The sequence below is a fragment of the Lepisma saccharinum genome, chromosome 15 (genome assembly GCF_977018435.1).
Source record: "Lepisma saccharinum chromosome 15, izLepSacc3.1, whole genome shotgun sequence".
NCBI lineage: Eukaryota > Metazoa > Arthropoda > Insecta > Zygentoma > Lepismatidae > Lepisma > Lepisma saccharinum.
The window spans coordinates 35,456,333-35,473,484 of NC_139243.1; the positions used below are offsets into that span (position 1 = coordinate 35,456,333).

A 17,152-nucleotide genomic window follows, 5' to 3' on the forward strand; every position below is an offset into this window, starting at 1 on the left:
CCTTTGTTGTAAATTTAACAATTAAAAGGCTTCTCTTTTGAGTCAACCTTCACATGTACAGTAAGCTCTCCTTTATGGACAAAATTTTTATTGCAAATTGAACAATTGAAAGGCTTCAGTTATGTGTGAACCCCCACATGCCCATTAAGCATATCCTTACATGCAAAATCTTTGTTGCAAATTGAACTTCTCTTTTGAGTGAACCCTCATATGTACACTAAGATTTCCTTTCGGGACATAATTTTTATATTTCCAATTGAACAATTGAAAGGCTTCTCTTCAGTGTGACAGGAATGTGTATGAGGCAGCCTATATATGCACGGATAATAGGAATAAACTCAATAGGGATGATGGGAATTTGGAAGACGGCTGGATAAACTTTTTTAAAAAATGGGATAAAGCTGCCGGGAGTAGAGACGAGATGGGCTTCCATGTTACCCCTGAGGTTAGGAAAGCTGCCGAGGTGGAAGTTGAATTCACCTTGGATTGGTGACTCACGAGCCCCAGTTGAGGAAAGACTGGGAGGGAGGAGTTTTCCTTCTCCAGGTATGAGCTGACACCGTGCATTCGCCTACCCCGAGCACCAATCGGCAGTTCGCCGTCATCAGCTTTGAACGTTCTTTTGTTTTTATAGAGTATTGCGCGGTTTTAGTATAAGTATTTTACATTCTTTTTTTAGAAAGTGTCTTTCCTATACCATTTTAACCTAAATCCTCAACCATCACTTTCTCGACGAGGCACCATGTCAGGTGTCTGAAAACATCGTTTCAACCTGAAGAAGGAGGTAGTATAACCTTCGAAACGTAGTTTGATAAATCTCATGCTCACACACGTAAGTTACTGATTTTTAATCTTTTAACCTTTAGTTTGTATCAGTGTGAACATTATATGTACACTAAGCTCTTATTTACGGACAAAATTTTTATTGCAAATTGAACAATTGAAAGGCTTCTCTTTAGTGTAAACAGTCATATGTAATTTAAGATATCCTTTACAGGCAAAATCCTTGTTGAAAATTGAACAATTGAAAGGCTTCTATCCAGTGTGACCCCTCATATGCTTATTAAGATGATCTTTATGGGAAAAATCTTTGTTGCAAATTGAACAATTGAAAGGCTTCTCTCCAGTGTGACCCCTCATATGCTCATTAAGATCGCCTTTACATGCAAAGTCTTTGTTGAAAATTGAACAATTGAAAGGCTTCTCTTTAGTGTGAACCCTCACATGCTCATTAAGACGATCTTTACGAGCAAAATCCATATTGCAAATTGAACAATTGAAAGGCTTCTCTTTAGTGTGAACCCTCACATGCTTATTAAGATGATCTTTACGGGCAAAATCTTTGTTGCAAATTGAACAATTAAAAGGATTATCTCTTGAGTGAACCCTCATATGTACACTAAGATCTCCTTTAAGGACAAAATTTTATTTGCAAATTGAACAATTGAAAGGCTTCTCTCCAGTGTGACCCCTCATATGCTTATTAAGATTATCTTTACAGGCAAAATCTTTGTTGCAAATTGAACAATTGAAAGGCTTCTCTCCAGTGTGACCCCTCATATGCTTATTAAGATCTCCTTTACGGGCAAAATCTTTGTTGCAAATTGAACAATTGAAAGGCTTCTCTTTAGTGTGAACCCTCACATGTTCATTAAGATGATCTTTACGGGCAAAATCTTTGTTGCAAATTGAACAATTGAAAGGCTTCTCTTTGGTATGAACCCTCACATGCTCATTAAGATGAACTTTACGGGCAAAATCTTTGTTGCAAATTGAACAATTGAAAGACTTCTCTTTTGAGTGAACCCTCATATGTACACTAAGATCTCCTTTACGGGCAAAATATTTTTTGCAAATTGAACAATTGAAAATTGTCTCTTTAGTGTTAACACTTATAAATGTATTACACTCAGCTTCATGGACAAAAGTTTTCTTGGAAACTGAAAAATTAAAAAGCATCTCCGGTTCATGGGCTATCAAATCTCCTTTGTCCGGTAAAGTGTTGTTGGAGATGTGACTTATACATTGCTTTCTCCTGTCATTAGTCTTGGGAACATCAACATATGTCTTGCTTGAAAGGGATTTTGGTGAAGATACAGGTTCAAAATGTTCTTCTCTAGTGATACATTCTGCAATTTCTCTTGGCTGCTCTTCTTCTCTTAAGTTTCTTGCAGAGACTGGCAAATGTGGAACTGACCTTTGGACATCTTGTACCTGTTCTTCCACATAGTTCTTGATCAGGTAGCTGAAAAAAAAATGATACAAATGTAGTTTCACTTTCTGAGTAAATAATGAGAATGACTGACATGTGCAAATCAATGAAAATAAAGGAGAGGAGGATAGACTGTTGATGGGGACGTACTCATGGAAAGGTAAATACATGTATAATATTACGTAGAACTTTCAACAAAAAATGCAGGCTCGACCATGACTTGAACACGGATGTCTGGCATTCCATGCCATTGCTCTATCACTGAGCTACCGAGTCGCACTGGCTTCACCTGATTTTTCGCTTCCGCTATTATACCTGTGTGGAATCCATGGAGTCCTGGTCGAGCCTGCATTTTTCGATGAAAGTTCTATGTAGTAGATCTCCTGTGTGTGCCTAATTTAATGTACGAGAGTTATTTTTTAAGTAAGGTCCTTTTTGAAAAAAAAAAAAATGAAGTAAGTAAATGTTTCTTTTAGTAAATGTTTTTCAAAAAAAAAATTTCTGAATTTACATACACTTCTCTATTTATCTACATACTTCCTTGCCAGTTTAAACATTTATCGTAATGAACTATGAGTTTTTTGATACCCTCCTCATAGTACTCTGCCGCCTGTGATGATAGCCAGTTACTCACGATCGATTTCACTTCATCATCAGTATCTAAATTCTTGCCACCCAGGAAAGTTTTCAAATGGCAAAAGAGGTGGTAGTCACTATTCGCAAGGTCTGTTTGGGAATACCGTTTGAAATTATCCGTGGGAATAAGTTTGCATGCAGGCTCCCAGCATTCTTTGAGCAGCATCATGGCAACTGTGTTTTGGGACAGGCAGGGTGTTTTGTTAGTGGACTTTTTGCCACAAGGAACAACAATTAACTCAGCTTCCGTGAATAACTGACTCATAAAACGTAAACAACTGCTCAGGCTTACTGTCATTGTTAGTGTTCTGAACTTTATTCTTATCAGTTTATCTGCTTGACTAACCTTGTGTTAATGCTGCGAAACAGCTCAGCCCCTCCCTTTCAAACACATTTTAAAGGCATAAATGGTGGTGGTGTTTAATTTGAACCCAATTGCTGCGATCGCATACAGGTAGGAAGACAAGCTAATAACCATAACTAAAAATCAATAACAAGTCAATCAAACGAAAAGATTTCCCCATTTCTGTGTGAAAATAGATAGCTAAACTCCGTATAAAATTCCCATGATCCAGGCACCACATGAGCCACCCATGCGGGCACCCCTGGTCAACCTCTGGTCTTACATGACCTCACTCTTGTAAGTCTCTTTCAGGGTGGGAAGAGTAATTCATTCACAATAGTCGGAATTGGAAGATGCCTCAAATAATTCAGAAAATTATTTAGGTGTTGTATTCACATGACATTTTCAGCTACACACTATGTTTAATGCAATAATATTTATTAGGCACAAATACATGTTTCCGTTCACCCTTATCTTTCTTTACAAATGCTTTCAAGATTGTAATTCCTTGTCAACATGCATGCCACAGAAATTACAAATTGCTTCTATAAATATTCTCTATATATTTACAGGTAAAATTAGAAAAAGGGGAAAACTCTTTTAAAACATTCGGCAATTGGAAAATGGAGCTTCACATATTTCAGGTTTTCTGAGATTTCAACATGCTTGTACGTGATCCTTTATTTTGGTCCCCACCTCCCTGAGTTTTAAATTCTGGATAAAGTATTCTGATATTTAAAATATTAGTGTGACATCTTTTTCTTTAAAAAAAAAAAGTTCTCAGTTTAGTAAAACGATCAATCCACAAGTATCACATGTTTTTCCAGGCAATCTCAAAAATGGCCATCTCCATCAACTTCTGGATACTCTTTTGTCAATACCTACTAGCAAATGCATTTGTTCCACACTGTGGCCGTGTGGTCTAAGACATCAGGCTTTGGGCTCAGGGTTTGGAAAGCATGGTGGTTCAAGTTTCCTGGGGTAAGTGTAACAACTTTTCTCATGAGATTTTGGCCAGTGCATGGGACCATGGCCACCCACCATCCTGAGAAAATTCGGGAGCTATGAATGAGTAGCATAACCCAGTCATGGAGACCCACAACAATGACTGGGGACCATACTTAACTACAATTCTTCCCAGTGATATCTACTCAGAAACACTCACTGTCCCAAATCACTATGGCACTAATGGTTTCTATTTGCTATGTACCCTTTTCATATGTTCAGTAAGTATATCTTTACGGGTAAAATATTTGTCACATTTTGAACAATTAAAAGCTATCTCTTTTGTGTTTACTGTTGCATGCATATTAACACATTGGGGTCTCACGACGGGCATAGCCCGCAGTGCACTTAAAGTCAATGTGGACGAAAGACGGGTATAGCCCATCCTGCGGTATGCAATCGCTTTGCCGATTGAACTACGAGCTATGTTCGTAGTTCGTCTCATGTGCATGTTCCTTCAAGAGTCTTGGTTGAAATTCCGACCGTTAGGTGACTCATGTCCTATTTTTATCTCGCACCTGCGACTGTTTGTTGTCGGGTTGATGTACGTTGCATTGTTTAGAATGGCATCCTTAGGTCAGTGGTGAATGCGTATGTAATTTATAAGAAAGTAAACAGGGAAAATCATAATATGTCTCTGGAACAGTTCATCATCCAAGTAGGGGAAGTGCTACTCATCAAAGCAGGCGAAGATATTCAAGGTCAAACATCAATGTCAACTACAGCAGATAGGCTAACAGGCCACCATTTTCCAAGGAAAATCCCCCCTACAGAGAAAAAGTCAAGGCCCTGTAGGTCATGTAAAGTTTGTGGAGACAGGCACAAAAAAGAAACTGGCAAGTGGGCAAGAAAAGACACAACATTTTACTGCCCCAGCAGTGATGTTGCTCTCTGCATTCCTGAATGTTTCGAACTTTTTCATACAAAAGCTAATTACCTGTAATTTGTAATTATTTTTTGTTATGTGCACATCAGAAGTATTCTTATGCAAAATTCAAAAGATGTATTGATAGTTCATGTAGTTTTTGCACTGTTAATTATTGAAATTTCCAGATTACGAACTTAAAATATCTCTATATTAACATTTGTTACAATGTTGTACTTTTTCTTTTTTCACAAAACATTGCTGAAAAAAATATTCAAAAATGTCTGAAAATGAAAAGAAAATTTATTGTTCATTGAAAAGAGGAAGCTTTGTAGATTTGAGAAATGTGTGGTAAATAAAAACAAATTAAAAATATTTTTTCTATGATTTTTTTAAAAACAACCAAAAATCACAGGCCTGAGGTAAAAATGCTGTATTATGAGGAGAGACCCGAATGTGTTAAGGAAATATTTCCGGGCAAAATCTTTGTTGCAAATTGTACACTTAAAAGGTTATTCATTTGTGTGTGTTTTCACATGGATATTAAGTGTGTCTTTGTAAGAAAACGCTTTGCTGCAAATAGAACAAATAAAAGGTTTATCTTTTGTGTGTGTCCTCAATTTCCATATGCAAAATTTTTCTGGGAAATTGAGCAACTGAAAGGATTTTATTCTGCGAGCATCCTCATATGTATATTACGGTTATCTTTACGAGCAAAAGTTTTGTGGCAAATTGTGCAATTGAAAGGCTTCTCTTTGGTGTGTACTCTCACATGTGTATTAAGATCTCCTTTATAGGCAAAATCTTTCTTGCAAATAGAACAATTATAAGGTCTCTCTTTTGTGTGCATTCTCATTACTGTACTGTTCTTCCATGTAGCTCTTGTTCAAGTACCTGAAAAAAAAATTATTGAACATACAAATGTAGGATTGCTTCTAAAATAATTACTAATATCTCAAGTATAGAGAACTTTAAGGGAACAAGAAATTGACTGTACTTTAATATTTGCTGACCTCAGAAATTGCACGATGTAACTTCCTGGCTGTGTTCTGGTGCTTCAAAATTTGAGCAGTTAATTTTTTCATTCTAACATGGAGAATAAAATTTGATAGTTATCCACACTGAACTCTGTCCTAGAGTGTGTGGAGAAACAGCAGAGGGAGAGTTCAGCTGAAAAATCTCTTTCTCCTGCTTTGAATTCTTCTGAATACGCACAACCTCAAATGCATTTACTGTACTGGCCCTCAACAGTGCCTTTAAACTGTAAAGGAACAAGATGTCAACATTTCTAAGAGGAATGGGTGTGTCTGATCATCATGACCCACATATATAACAACAAGGAAACACTAAATCTGTGAAAACACACAAATCTAGCAAATTTTGAATCGGAAATATAGCTGTGATCGAATGCTTTAACATGTTCCAAATAATTAGCACAGAACTGGAAAGCTACAAGAAAGCACAAACTCTATTAAGTTTCACAGTATCTCTTCCATAAAACTCTCTTCTTTAAGAAAAAAAATAATCCTAAATTTTAAAAATGAAAATTACTTTAACCATATTTCCATAGTGACACATTGTCTACCTCACTTTTCTCTATTCAATCAAACTTCTAATATCGATTGATTCATTTAATTTTTGTTTTAAGTCAACTTTATGCACAGAAGGGTTAATCGAGACTGGATCTAGAGTTTCAAGTATGATCTCAACCACTATGTGCCCCAATGGGTATTGAACCCAGGCCCTCTTGATTACAAGGCGACGATGCTACCACTGTGCCATCAGGGAGACCCCTAATACTAAGTGAATGGTATGCAATGCAGTTTAAAGATATCAAAATAAGTTTTGTGGGTATAAAAAATATGCATTTTCACAACTATATAAAATTTGTTGTAGTAAAAAGTAACTAAACTCAACTCCAAGCTTCAAATATGTTATAAAAGGTCAAGGTGTAGTAAAAATTGTTTTATTGGCTGATGTGTGGTCAGTGCATTGTATCCCACCAGTGACGTTTTCTTACTTCAGTGGCTAGCGTGCCGGGAAGTAGGATCACGACTGCCGGCAAACCAGATGAAATATCTGTTGACCTAGAACCGCTAGCTATGTAATGAAATAATCTCTTACAATTACATTGACAGATATAATTAAAACATTACTCATTCGTAATGACGTAAGTGTCGCACATAAAAATTTGTTACCTTAAATTATGTGGATTGATGGCTTTGGTGTTTAGGTCCACTTTATGCATAGTAAGGCTAATCGGGACTGGACCTACAGTTTAAAGTGGGATCCGAACCACTATGTTTCTCCAACAGGTATCAACTACCTGAAATGGAGTTAGTGCTGCGAGGGGTTTAAAAACATCCACCTATCTTACGACCACTATCTTCAAGCAATGAATGCTTTATTTCTCACAGTATTAACTAAGCAGTTACATGCCTTTATGGTCACGTTTGGGTTCAGCTTTCACTTTCCCATACCTTTGATCTTGCCATCTGCTTCCCAGGAGGGTGGGGGTTCATTCAGTCAGTGTTTCTAGGAAAATCTATGGAACTTCTTGTGCTGGTCTCCCAATCTGTCACAAGGAAGAGTGAACGAACTTCTAAAAAGGACAAATGTTGAGACGAGCGTTGCCTTTGCCTTTGCCTGCTAGCCACTGAAAAGCTTTGGTATTGGATGGTATTGGTAAAAGAAAATGTACCGATACTCACCGATGCTGATACCGCTAGCCCTAGAATCTACATATTTCACATGAATCTAAATCTTCCAAGTACAGTTATATTCTTAATAAAACACAAAATATTGCTGTATAAATGGTTTTAATATAACAATTTATATACAAAAATATGATATTGGATGTTCAAACATGAAAATCTCTAAAATATGTTTCCAATTTTGTTTACACAATTCTTCCATTTAGATACAACTCAAAGAGCAAGTAATGTAATAAAAAATAATATATTCAACATTTTTCACCACATTTATACGTAAAGAAGTGTTTGCATCAAAAGCTTGAACAGTACAGCATTTGCAAACCTCGTCTTAACAAACTAAATGTAGAAACTACTCAAAAATATGGATTGTCTTATTACAAAATTAATTGAAATCCCATGCAGAAGGTAAAATACAACGAAACATATTTTTGAATATGTTTTATGTGTTTCATATTATGATGCTGAATGTTGAAACATGGAAGTCACTAAATATAATGTTACTTTCTTGCTTACAAAGTTCTGTGCAAATAAATGCAGGTTATCATTCACAAAAATGATACATTAATACACCAAATTGAAGCATTAATTACCTATAAAAATGAAGAAAAAACACTGAGCCTTTAACTAATTACCTCAATTATTCATACCTTTAAATAATAAAAGAAAGATTAATACATATCAAGATGTTACATTTTTTACACTGATATTTGCTAAGCATATCAGAGCATACTTATTGCACATATTATGTAAAACTCTAAAAAAAGAATGCAACTTAATTTACAAAGTTGGATTCCTTACAAAAGGGTCAATCCATATCAAGTGGTACAGAAGAGAAAATATTGGTTGAAAAGTACAGTAAAGTAAAGTGCTCCCCTGTGCTGAGCACGATGCCATGAAGGCATATAGGGGGTGTGGGGGTAACGCCCCACACTGTCTTGATCCGGTCGTGAGTGGGGGTGATGTGATCAGCATCACGCCCCTGACTGCCTTTACCCCCCAGGGTTTCCCCCAGGTACCCATGTCATTCGACGCTGGGTGGGCACCAGGGACGCTTCCAACGTTAGAAAAGTTCCTGGATTTTAACCGGCCGGGGATCGAACCCGGGACCTTCAGCATGGTAGTTGTGTTTTCTTGACAGTTTGGAACCACTGTTATTTTATTTTTACTATCACTGATTTCAAGATGGTGGACATTTACTTTATCATGGCACGTGTCATTTTCTCCATTTGTAAGCATCAGCTACGACTCTTTTATCTCAGCTCTGGTAAGTCCTAGGACAATGAGACAAAATCTGTGCTACAATTTTCACATCAAAGCAACTCAAAAAAACAAAGATTTTGTCACCACCATCTAAGATTTTGATGAAATTTGGTGTACACTCTTCAATTATCGGTGAAAGAAACCTCCTAAAATGTTTTCACTCTATCTCAAACTGTTTTCATTTTACAGTACTTTAAAATTTAATTAAATTAGTATTGTCTGCCACTCTTGAGACACTCGACACAAGACAACATTGCTTACATTTTATTTTTTTCCTCCTTTACCAATGATCAAATCTCTTTGAAATTTTACAAAACGTTCAATGAAATAATGAGGATTTCAGAAAAAAAAAAATGCATCAGCAATATTTTTTTTTATAAAAGCCTCAAAAAAGACTAATAATTTACTTATAGCGTAATTTTTGTGGTGGACAACTTGGTTATGAAAACCTGAATTTTCAGCAAGTGGGCATGATGGAACCAAAACTTCTTGAAACTTCTTGATGTTGAAAATCATTGCAAAGACATGCTCTTTCCCCCCAAAGAATAAAATTTACTCCTTGTAAATAAAATTTTACATTGTTTGGACATTGTGGAAAATTTCAAGGTCTATCCATACCCAATAACCCAGCACTGGTTTCACAGCCATTTTTAAAATTTTCATTTTTTTGTTGTGGTAAACCCTATGTAAAGATAGTTCAAAACAGACATATTTTTTCTAAAACTTGGCTTAGTTTCAAAATAGTGGCTATTTTTGCTTCATGACTTGCCACATTTTTGTCCTGTGCAGGCAGTTGTGAAAATTATGATAACTCATCTACGAAAAATGACAGAAATATGTGATAAAAAGCATTGCTTTCATTACATTTCAAGCTACATTTTATGTTCTGTGCCTTTTTTCACCATCTCTAATGCAAATGGCTGGAATTTAGGACCAAACCTGATTCAATTTTCAAGGGTAATCAATGTTTAGCATTGTTTTTGTAGGGGAAGTAGTGTATTATCAGAGCTATACATATTCTTAGAGGAAGCATACACAATGTTTATACAAAGTATAAAACTTCTGAAGATTTAGCATACCTCGTACCTTGCAGCAATTTTCGCTTGCTCTTCTGTGCTAAGCGTTGGTGGCATGGTCAGTCACCAGTAATGTAAATGGTACTGAATCAATTTTCATTCCCTGATATAGTGGCCATCATACAATGGTTTCTACATTATGTATTACCAAATTCAAAATGGGTATTGAATTATCAGGTACCCTGCAGATTAAATAAAGCCAAAAATTGGTACAGCACCAAAAGTGCTTCTGGATTCATCTCTCTTAGTGGATTGTCGATAGAAATATACTTCAAAATGATGGAAGCATTTAAAATATTCCACAAACAGGTTTAGCCAAGAAGGCACTCTCTTGCCTTCTACTTAAAGTGTTCCCCATCCATTATTGGTTGCTTGTCCATTTTTAATAAAGTTTATTTTGTGTTTTGTTGACACTTTCATGTTTCAATAGTAATACATACTTATGTAAAAAAAAACTTCTTGATATCAATTACATGAAACTTCAAAAGGCATAAGTTTTTTTTAAAAACTTTAATTACTAATATAAGTTTCATTTTGAGGTGTATTCTCCTCACATGTAGAGAAAGATTATCTTTATGGGCAAAATCATTGTTGCAAATTAGTCACTTAAAAGGTTTCTCTTTTTTTTGTGTGTCTCCTCATATGTGTATTATAGGGCAAAATGTTTGTCAAAAATTTAACATGTAAAGAGTTTCTCTCCTGCATGTGTCCTCACATGTGCATTAAAGTAATTTTTACAGACAAAATCTTTGTAACAAATTGAACAATTGAAAGGTTTCTCTTTGCTTATGAAGCTCATATGTTTATTAAGGTTACCGCAATGGGCAAACATTTGGTTGCAAATTCAACAATGAAAAGACTTCTCTTTGCTGTAAAGCATAAAATGCACATTCAAAATCCAGTTCTGCTTAATATCTCTGCTGCAAATTGAACACTTAACAGGCCTTTCTTCAGAGTGAATTCTCAAATGCACATAAAGATCTCATTTAAGGGCAAAATCTTTATTCTTGCAAATTCAAAAATTGAAAGGTCTGTATTTGGTGTGAAGAACTTTCAGAAACATATTAACGCCTCCTAAACAGACAAAATCCTTGTCACAAATTCAACCTTTCTCGGCAGAAGCATTGTTGCAAATTCAACACTTAAAAAGTGTTCAACCTTAAAAAGGTTTCCCTTTGTTGTGAAGCCTCACATGATCACTAAGGGCTCCTTTCTGGGCAAAATCTTTGTTGTGAAGTTTAATGTGCTTATAAATGTAACTTTTACAGGTGAAATATTTGTCACAAATTGAACAAATGAAAGCTTTCTCTTTGGTGTGAACCCTCATATGAATATTAAAGCTATCTTTCCGGGCAAAACCTTTGTTGCAAATTGTACACTTAAAAGGCCTCTCTTTGGTGTGAACTCTCATGTGTATATTAAGGTGATATTTACGAGTAAAATGTTTGCCACAAATTGAACACTTGGAAGGATTTCCTTTGTTGTGAACCTTCATATGAATATTAAAGTTATCTATCCAGGCAAAATCTTTGTTGCAAATTGAACACTTAAAAGGCCCCTCTTTGGTGTGAACTCTCATGTGCATATTAAGGTGATATTTACGAGTAAAATGTTTGTCACAAATTGAACACTTGAATGGTATCTCTTTGGTGTGAACCTTCATATGAATATTCAAGATATCTTTCCGAGCAAAATCTTTGCTGCAAATTGTACACTTAAAAGGCCTCTCTTTGGTGTGAGCTCTCATGTGCATATTAAGGTAATATTTTCGAGTAAAACGTTTGTCACAAAATGAACACAGGAAAGGTTTCCCTTGGGTGTGAACCGTCATATGAATGTTAAAGTTATCTTTCCGGGCAAAATCTTTGTTGCAAATTGAACATTTAAAAGGCCTCTCTTTGGTGTGAACTCTCATGTGCATATTAAGGTGATATTTACGAGTAAAATGTTTGTCACAAATTGAACACTTGAAATGTTTCTCTTTGGTGGGAACCATTTTATGCATATTTGCATTATCTTGATTAATAATTTCTTTCTTGGAAACTAAGTGATTACAAAGCTTCTCCTTTGCATGGAAATTTCCTTTGTCAGAAATAACTTTGTTGCACATGGAACATACACACTGATTTCTGCTGTTAACACACTTTGAATCCTCAATATATGCCTTGGTTTTGGAATATTTTAGTGAATGTTCAGGCTCAAAATTTCCTCCGCTATTGACACATTCTGTATTGCCATTTGACTGCTCTTGTTCACTTAATTTTCGTGAAGATATTAGGAGACGAGGAACTGACCTTGGGATATCTTGGCTCTGCCTTTCCCCATAGTTTATGTTCTGATATCTGGAAAAAAAAAAAATGAATATTTTACAAATGTAGTTTTGCTTCCTAATTACCAAGATGCGGAGATGACTGAAAAGAAAGGATAGTAGATTAGACTGTAGATAGATAGTATAGCTCGACCACAAGGAAAAAAACCTTCCGTCCAAAGCGTTCGCGCAACTTCCCTGCCGTTATCGGTGTTCGGGGCAGTGTTGCCAGGTCAGATTTGAAAAATTCGGGAGATTGTTCCTTGGAAACCAGAAGTTCTGCTACAAAATCCGATGATCTAATAGAAGAGGATGAACGACGTTCTTGGGGGGGGGGGCATAGTTGTGCGCACTGGGGGGGGGGCAAGGGGGAGTGGCGCGCATTGTTTACGGTGTAAACGTCACAGATACTTTTGTAACAATGGTGCTAAACCCAGCACCCTGTGTTCGGCGAAAATATACCGAAGATCTCCATTTCAGGAGTGGACATGTTTCAAACAAAAGAAAGTAAACCGCCCGAAGGAACCGACCAACACCTTTCATCTCTTTCGCATTTTCCGGTTAGAGGGTGCGTGGAAAACACCCTCAAATTTGCCCTTTCTCAGCATTGACACAAGGGGTTGGGATGCCTCTATTATCGCGAGGAATTTTTATGACAGGAAATGGTAGAAAGTTGTGTTCACAGATGAAGCTAACGTGCCGCCTTTCGTTGTCAGCGATTTTCCACAATCTTTCAAGTCGAATGCTAACAATAACAAATCAATTTGCCTTCTGATGGTGTTCGTGTGCAGCTATCGATAGGGGTGGGCACGCGTCCTGCACCATAATGAAAAAATGCATTACGTATGTGAAATATATTTGGTGAATTAGACAGCATGTCTTCCTCAATAATTCAAGATAGCAACGCTTATGCTAGGGTGCCACCCATCCTCCCATCTGCTAGAAATACACACACACACCCACAAACACATACATGTATAACATAATTTGCCCACGCTACGAAGTCAGTGTTTCTACCTCGTAAGGCAAGGACGTTTCACTGTGTTTGTGTCACTTCATCCATTTCATCAGTTTTTCATTCATCCATATTGTTGTACTTACCTGTAGAGGCACAAAAGCGACGTAAAATAACTAAAATAGAAATAGATTTTTGGGTGGGATAAAATACAACCATCTAAAAATAGTAATGTAGTAAAAGTAATAAAATAATGTCCTAGCACAATTGAGTAGCGTTTGACATAATTTCACAGTTCAAACAGCACTTTTCAGGGCTGAGTGGAGTTCCACTCCACATCTCCCCTCCATGTTCAAGTAAAGATGAGCAGGAAACGTGTTTTTGAGCTGGCCGTCGGAGGTGCCATAGCAATAGTTTATTATGGAATCCTACCGAGAAATCAATAGGTCTGGCAACACTGACGTTGGCGACTCTGAAGGCTTCTTCCTCCTGTCTTTTTCCCCCACCTGCCAGCGCGATGGGGTCTGCGCAGGTTTCTTTCCTTGTGGTTCCACTATAGATAGTAGATTTTTCTCCCAACTTCGACCAAACATATTAGGGTTAGTCAATAATTATACTCGTTGACATTTTGAGAAAAAGTTCAGATGTTTTAAAATCAATAGCTGTTTCTGGAAGTATTTTGAATGCTGATCATGGAAATATACTACATTTTCCCGCATCATGTCAGAATTTTTAACAATTTTACCATCACAATTCTCACATTCACAATTATATGATATTCGTTACATCCCACAACAAAAGGAAATTTTGGTTGTTTCTAGAGCTGACCCGATACCACCATTTGCTGATATCGATACTGATACCCACCGATGCCAATACCGATACTTGTATAATTCCAGTATAAAATAACAAAAGCTAGTTACTGAGTCATACTAACTCTTCACATCACTAGGCACATATCTAGAAATATAATTTGGCTAGCCAGTCTGAGGCAAGTGTCTCAGAAATATAATAATAAAAGTGCTTCTATTTAATATGTTAACATAATTATTGGTCGATTTGTAATAATATGTAAATTAATTAATTAGTACTTAATTTCTCCGATGTGAATGGAGTATTGTTGTATGTAACCACAGACTAAGAAACGGAGGAATGACAAAGTTAATACTTATTTTGTTCTTTCTACCTTGACTAAAAAATATTATTATTACATAAATAGTAAAAAGACGCTATAAATTAAAGATATAACAGCAAATAATCATCATCTAGCTTACATGTAGTTAAGACCGCTAAAATTTGTGTAAAAATAACTGTCCTGGCAAGGAAATTAATGTCAAAGAAGTAAAAAATTGAAAATTTATAGAATAACAAAACAAATAATGATATGTCCATTAGATGAAAAGTAAAGTTCCTGATAAATATTTTATGTACATTATTGTAAGTAGTGGAGTACATAAATCTTTGGAGGCGCTTCAACCCTCATTGGCCGATGCCGGCAGAGGTCACACGCTAGACAGAAGTGAAGAGGATAAGTAAAATTGCTGATTCCCCATCCCACTTAAACGTAGATAACACAAAGCTAATTTCACAGTGACATTCATCCCTGTTTTCCAAGAACTCCGCTACCTGTCTTCTTGTCTCGGATCAAATTCATAAACTAGTGTAATTTGGGTAAACTACAATAATTGCTGACAATTCCGGCTTCGACTAACAAGACTGCCTGTCTTGTATTTTGAAAGAAGCCACTGAAGGAATGCAGTTACATGATTTCCCCAAGGTCTCTGCCAGGAAAATAATAATAATAAAAACATACACACACACAGCAAACCAAGATAAGCTTACAAACTGCCTGGTGAAACTTATCCCCGCTGGGAGGGACATGAGAGAATAAGCCACAAATGGACGTCCTACACGTAAGATGGTTGTATGTTGAGAAATGACAGCAGCACAAGCGGAAAATCCTACAGCTTTCAGAACTTGAGGGAACAGGTCTTTCAGCAAATCCTTGTCTATTTTGACACACAATTATGTGATTTCCAAACAAAATATTGGGAAATTGATTGGTATAATCTGTATAAATTCACAACACTAAGATCCACAATATTGAACGTAAATTATATAATATTTTAAAACTCTAGAAATTCCACATTTAAAACTGCTTAATGCAATTTTTACTTTTTTTGTGAATGCCAAACCAGAATCCCAGATTGAACATTTTCGTGCGATGATTTTTTACGATTTTTGACGTGGATTATCAAGACAAGAGTGCATCGATCAACTTACTTACACATTTGGCGATGAAGCCCCATCCTTTGCCACTGTAAAATGCTGGTATAACAAATTTAATCGTGGCCGCCATTCGCTCACCGACGAGATTCACGAAGGTCGTCCAAAATCAGTTGTTGTTCAAGAAAACATTGATGCTGTGCAAAACCTAATACTGCAAGATCGTCATGTGACATTCTGTGAGATTGAGGCAACCATAGGCATTAGTTCCACCAGCATATATAAAATATTACATGATCATTTAGCTGTGAGAAAGGTATGTTCTCGTTGGATCCCACACAATTTGACAAAAACTCAGAAAGACGCTCACGTCAATTGGTGCAAACAAATGCTCAATAAATACAATCGTGGTGCTTCAAAAGACGCATATAAGATTGTAACAGGTGACGAATCATGGATATATGCATATGAGCCGGAACGTAAACAGCAGTCGACTGTATGGGTGTTTCAAGATGAACCCAATCCAACAAAAGTTGTTCGTGCTCGAAGCACATCGAAACAAATGGTCGCCTGTTTTTTCGGGAAAACTGGTCATGTGGCAACTGTGCCTTTAGAGGAACGTAGAACGGTCAACTCTGAATGGTACACAACAATTTGTTTGCCAGAGGTCTTCGGTCAAATACGGAAAACAAACAAACACCGTCGGATCATTCTTCATCAAGACAATGCCAGCTGTCACACATCTCGTCTAACAACCGACTTTATGAACAGTCAAAAAATCGAATTGATGGGTCATCCGCCGTACAGTCCTGATTTGGCACCCAATGACTTCTTCTTGTTCCCGAATGTCAAGAATAAATTGCGTGGACAACGATTTTCGTCGGCGGAAGACGCTGTTGATGCGTTCAAAAACCATATTATGGAGGTGTCTCAAGAAGATTGGAAAAACTGCTTTCACAAATGGTTCGAACGAATGCAAAAGTGTATTGACCATAAAGGAGAATACTTCGAAAAACAATAAAGCAGTTTTCAATGCCAAATTCCTGTTTTTTCATTGTTAGGCTCAAAATATAAATAGTGACCCTCGTATTAGGCTAGGTGAGCCCACCTTTTGCATGGACATTGTTGGAAATATTTCTGGGAAAACTGAAGCAAGTCTCCCACATGGCAGTCAGATGCCCCTCTGCCCCAGACACCATGGGCTTTCTAACTACACATATATCTACCATAGTTCAATCGTACTATGTATTAAAAAAAATTTAATTTAATTTTTTTTTCATTCCACACCTAGATTGGCTTTCATTAAGCAAGCCAGATTTCCTGGGCTGAATATGTGATAGGTCATGGTGACGGATGAATATTGGTTTCAAGTTGTACTTTTAAATCCACTTTATTCACACACAGACTATCAGGAGTGGACGTACTGTTCAAAGTGCATCTGAACTACTATGTGTCTCCACTGGGTATCAAACTCAGAACATCTTGGTTACAAGGCAATGACGTTATCACTATGCCATCAGGGAGGCCTGGAATGAATGAATGTTGGATAACT

The 17,152-nt window shown here is 36.6% G+C and overlaps 1 protein-coding gene across 1 annotated transcript in view; it reads right to left on the bottom strand.

The window, feature by feature from the left end:
• Positions 1-244: 244 nt before the first annotated feature.
• LOC145999201 (uncharacterized) overlaps positions 245-17,152 on the bottom strand; it is a 67,312-nt gene continuing 50,404 nt past the window's right edge. Inside the window, exons 4-6 of the mRNA XM_083136133.1 lie at positions 12,406-12,453; positions 1,908-2,245; positions 245-309 (exon numbers count right to left, since the gene is read on the bottom strand). Of these exons, the coding sequence (XP_082992259.1) occupies positions 245-309; positions 1,908-2,245; positions 12,406-12,453 (451 nt within the window). The remainder of the gene's footprint in view (positions 310-1,907; positions 2,246-12,405; positions 12,454-17,152) is intronic.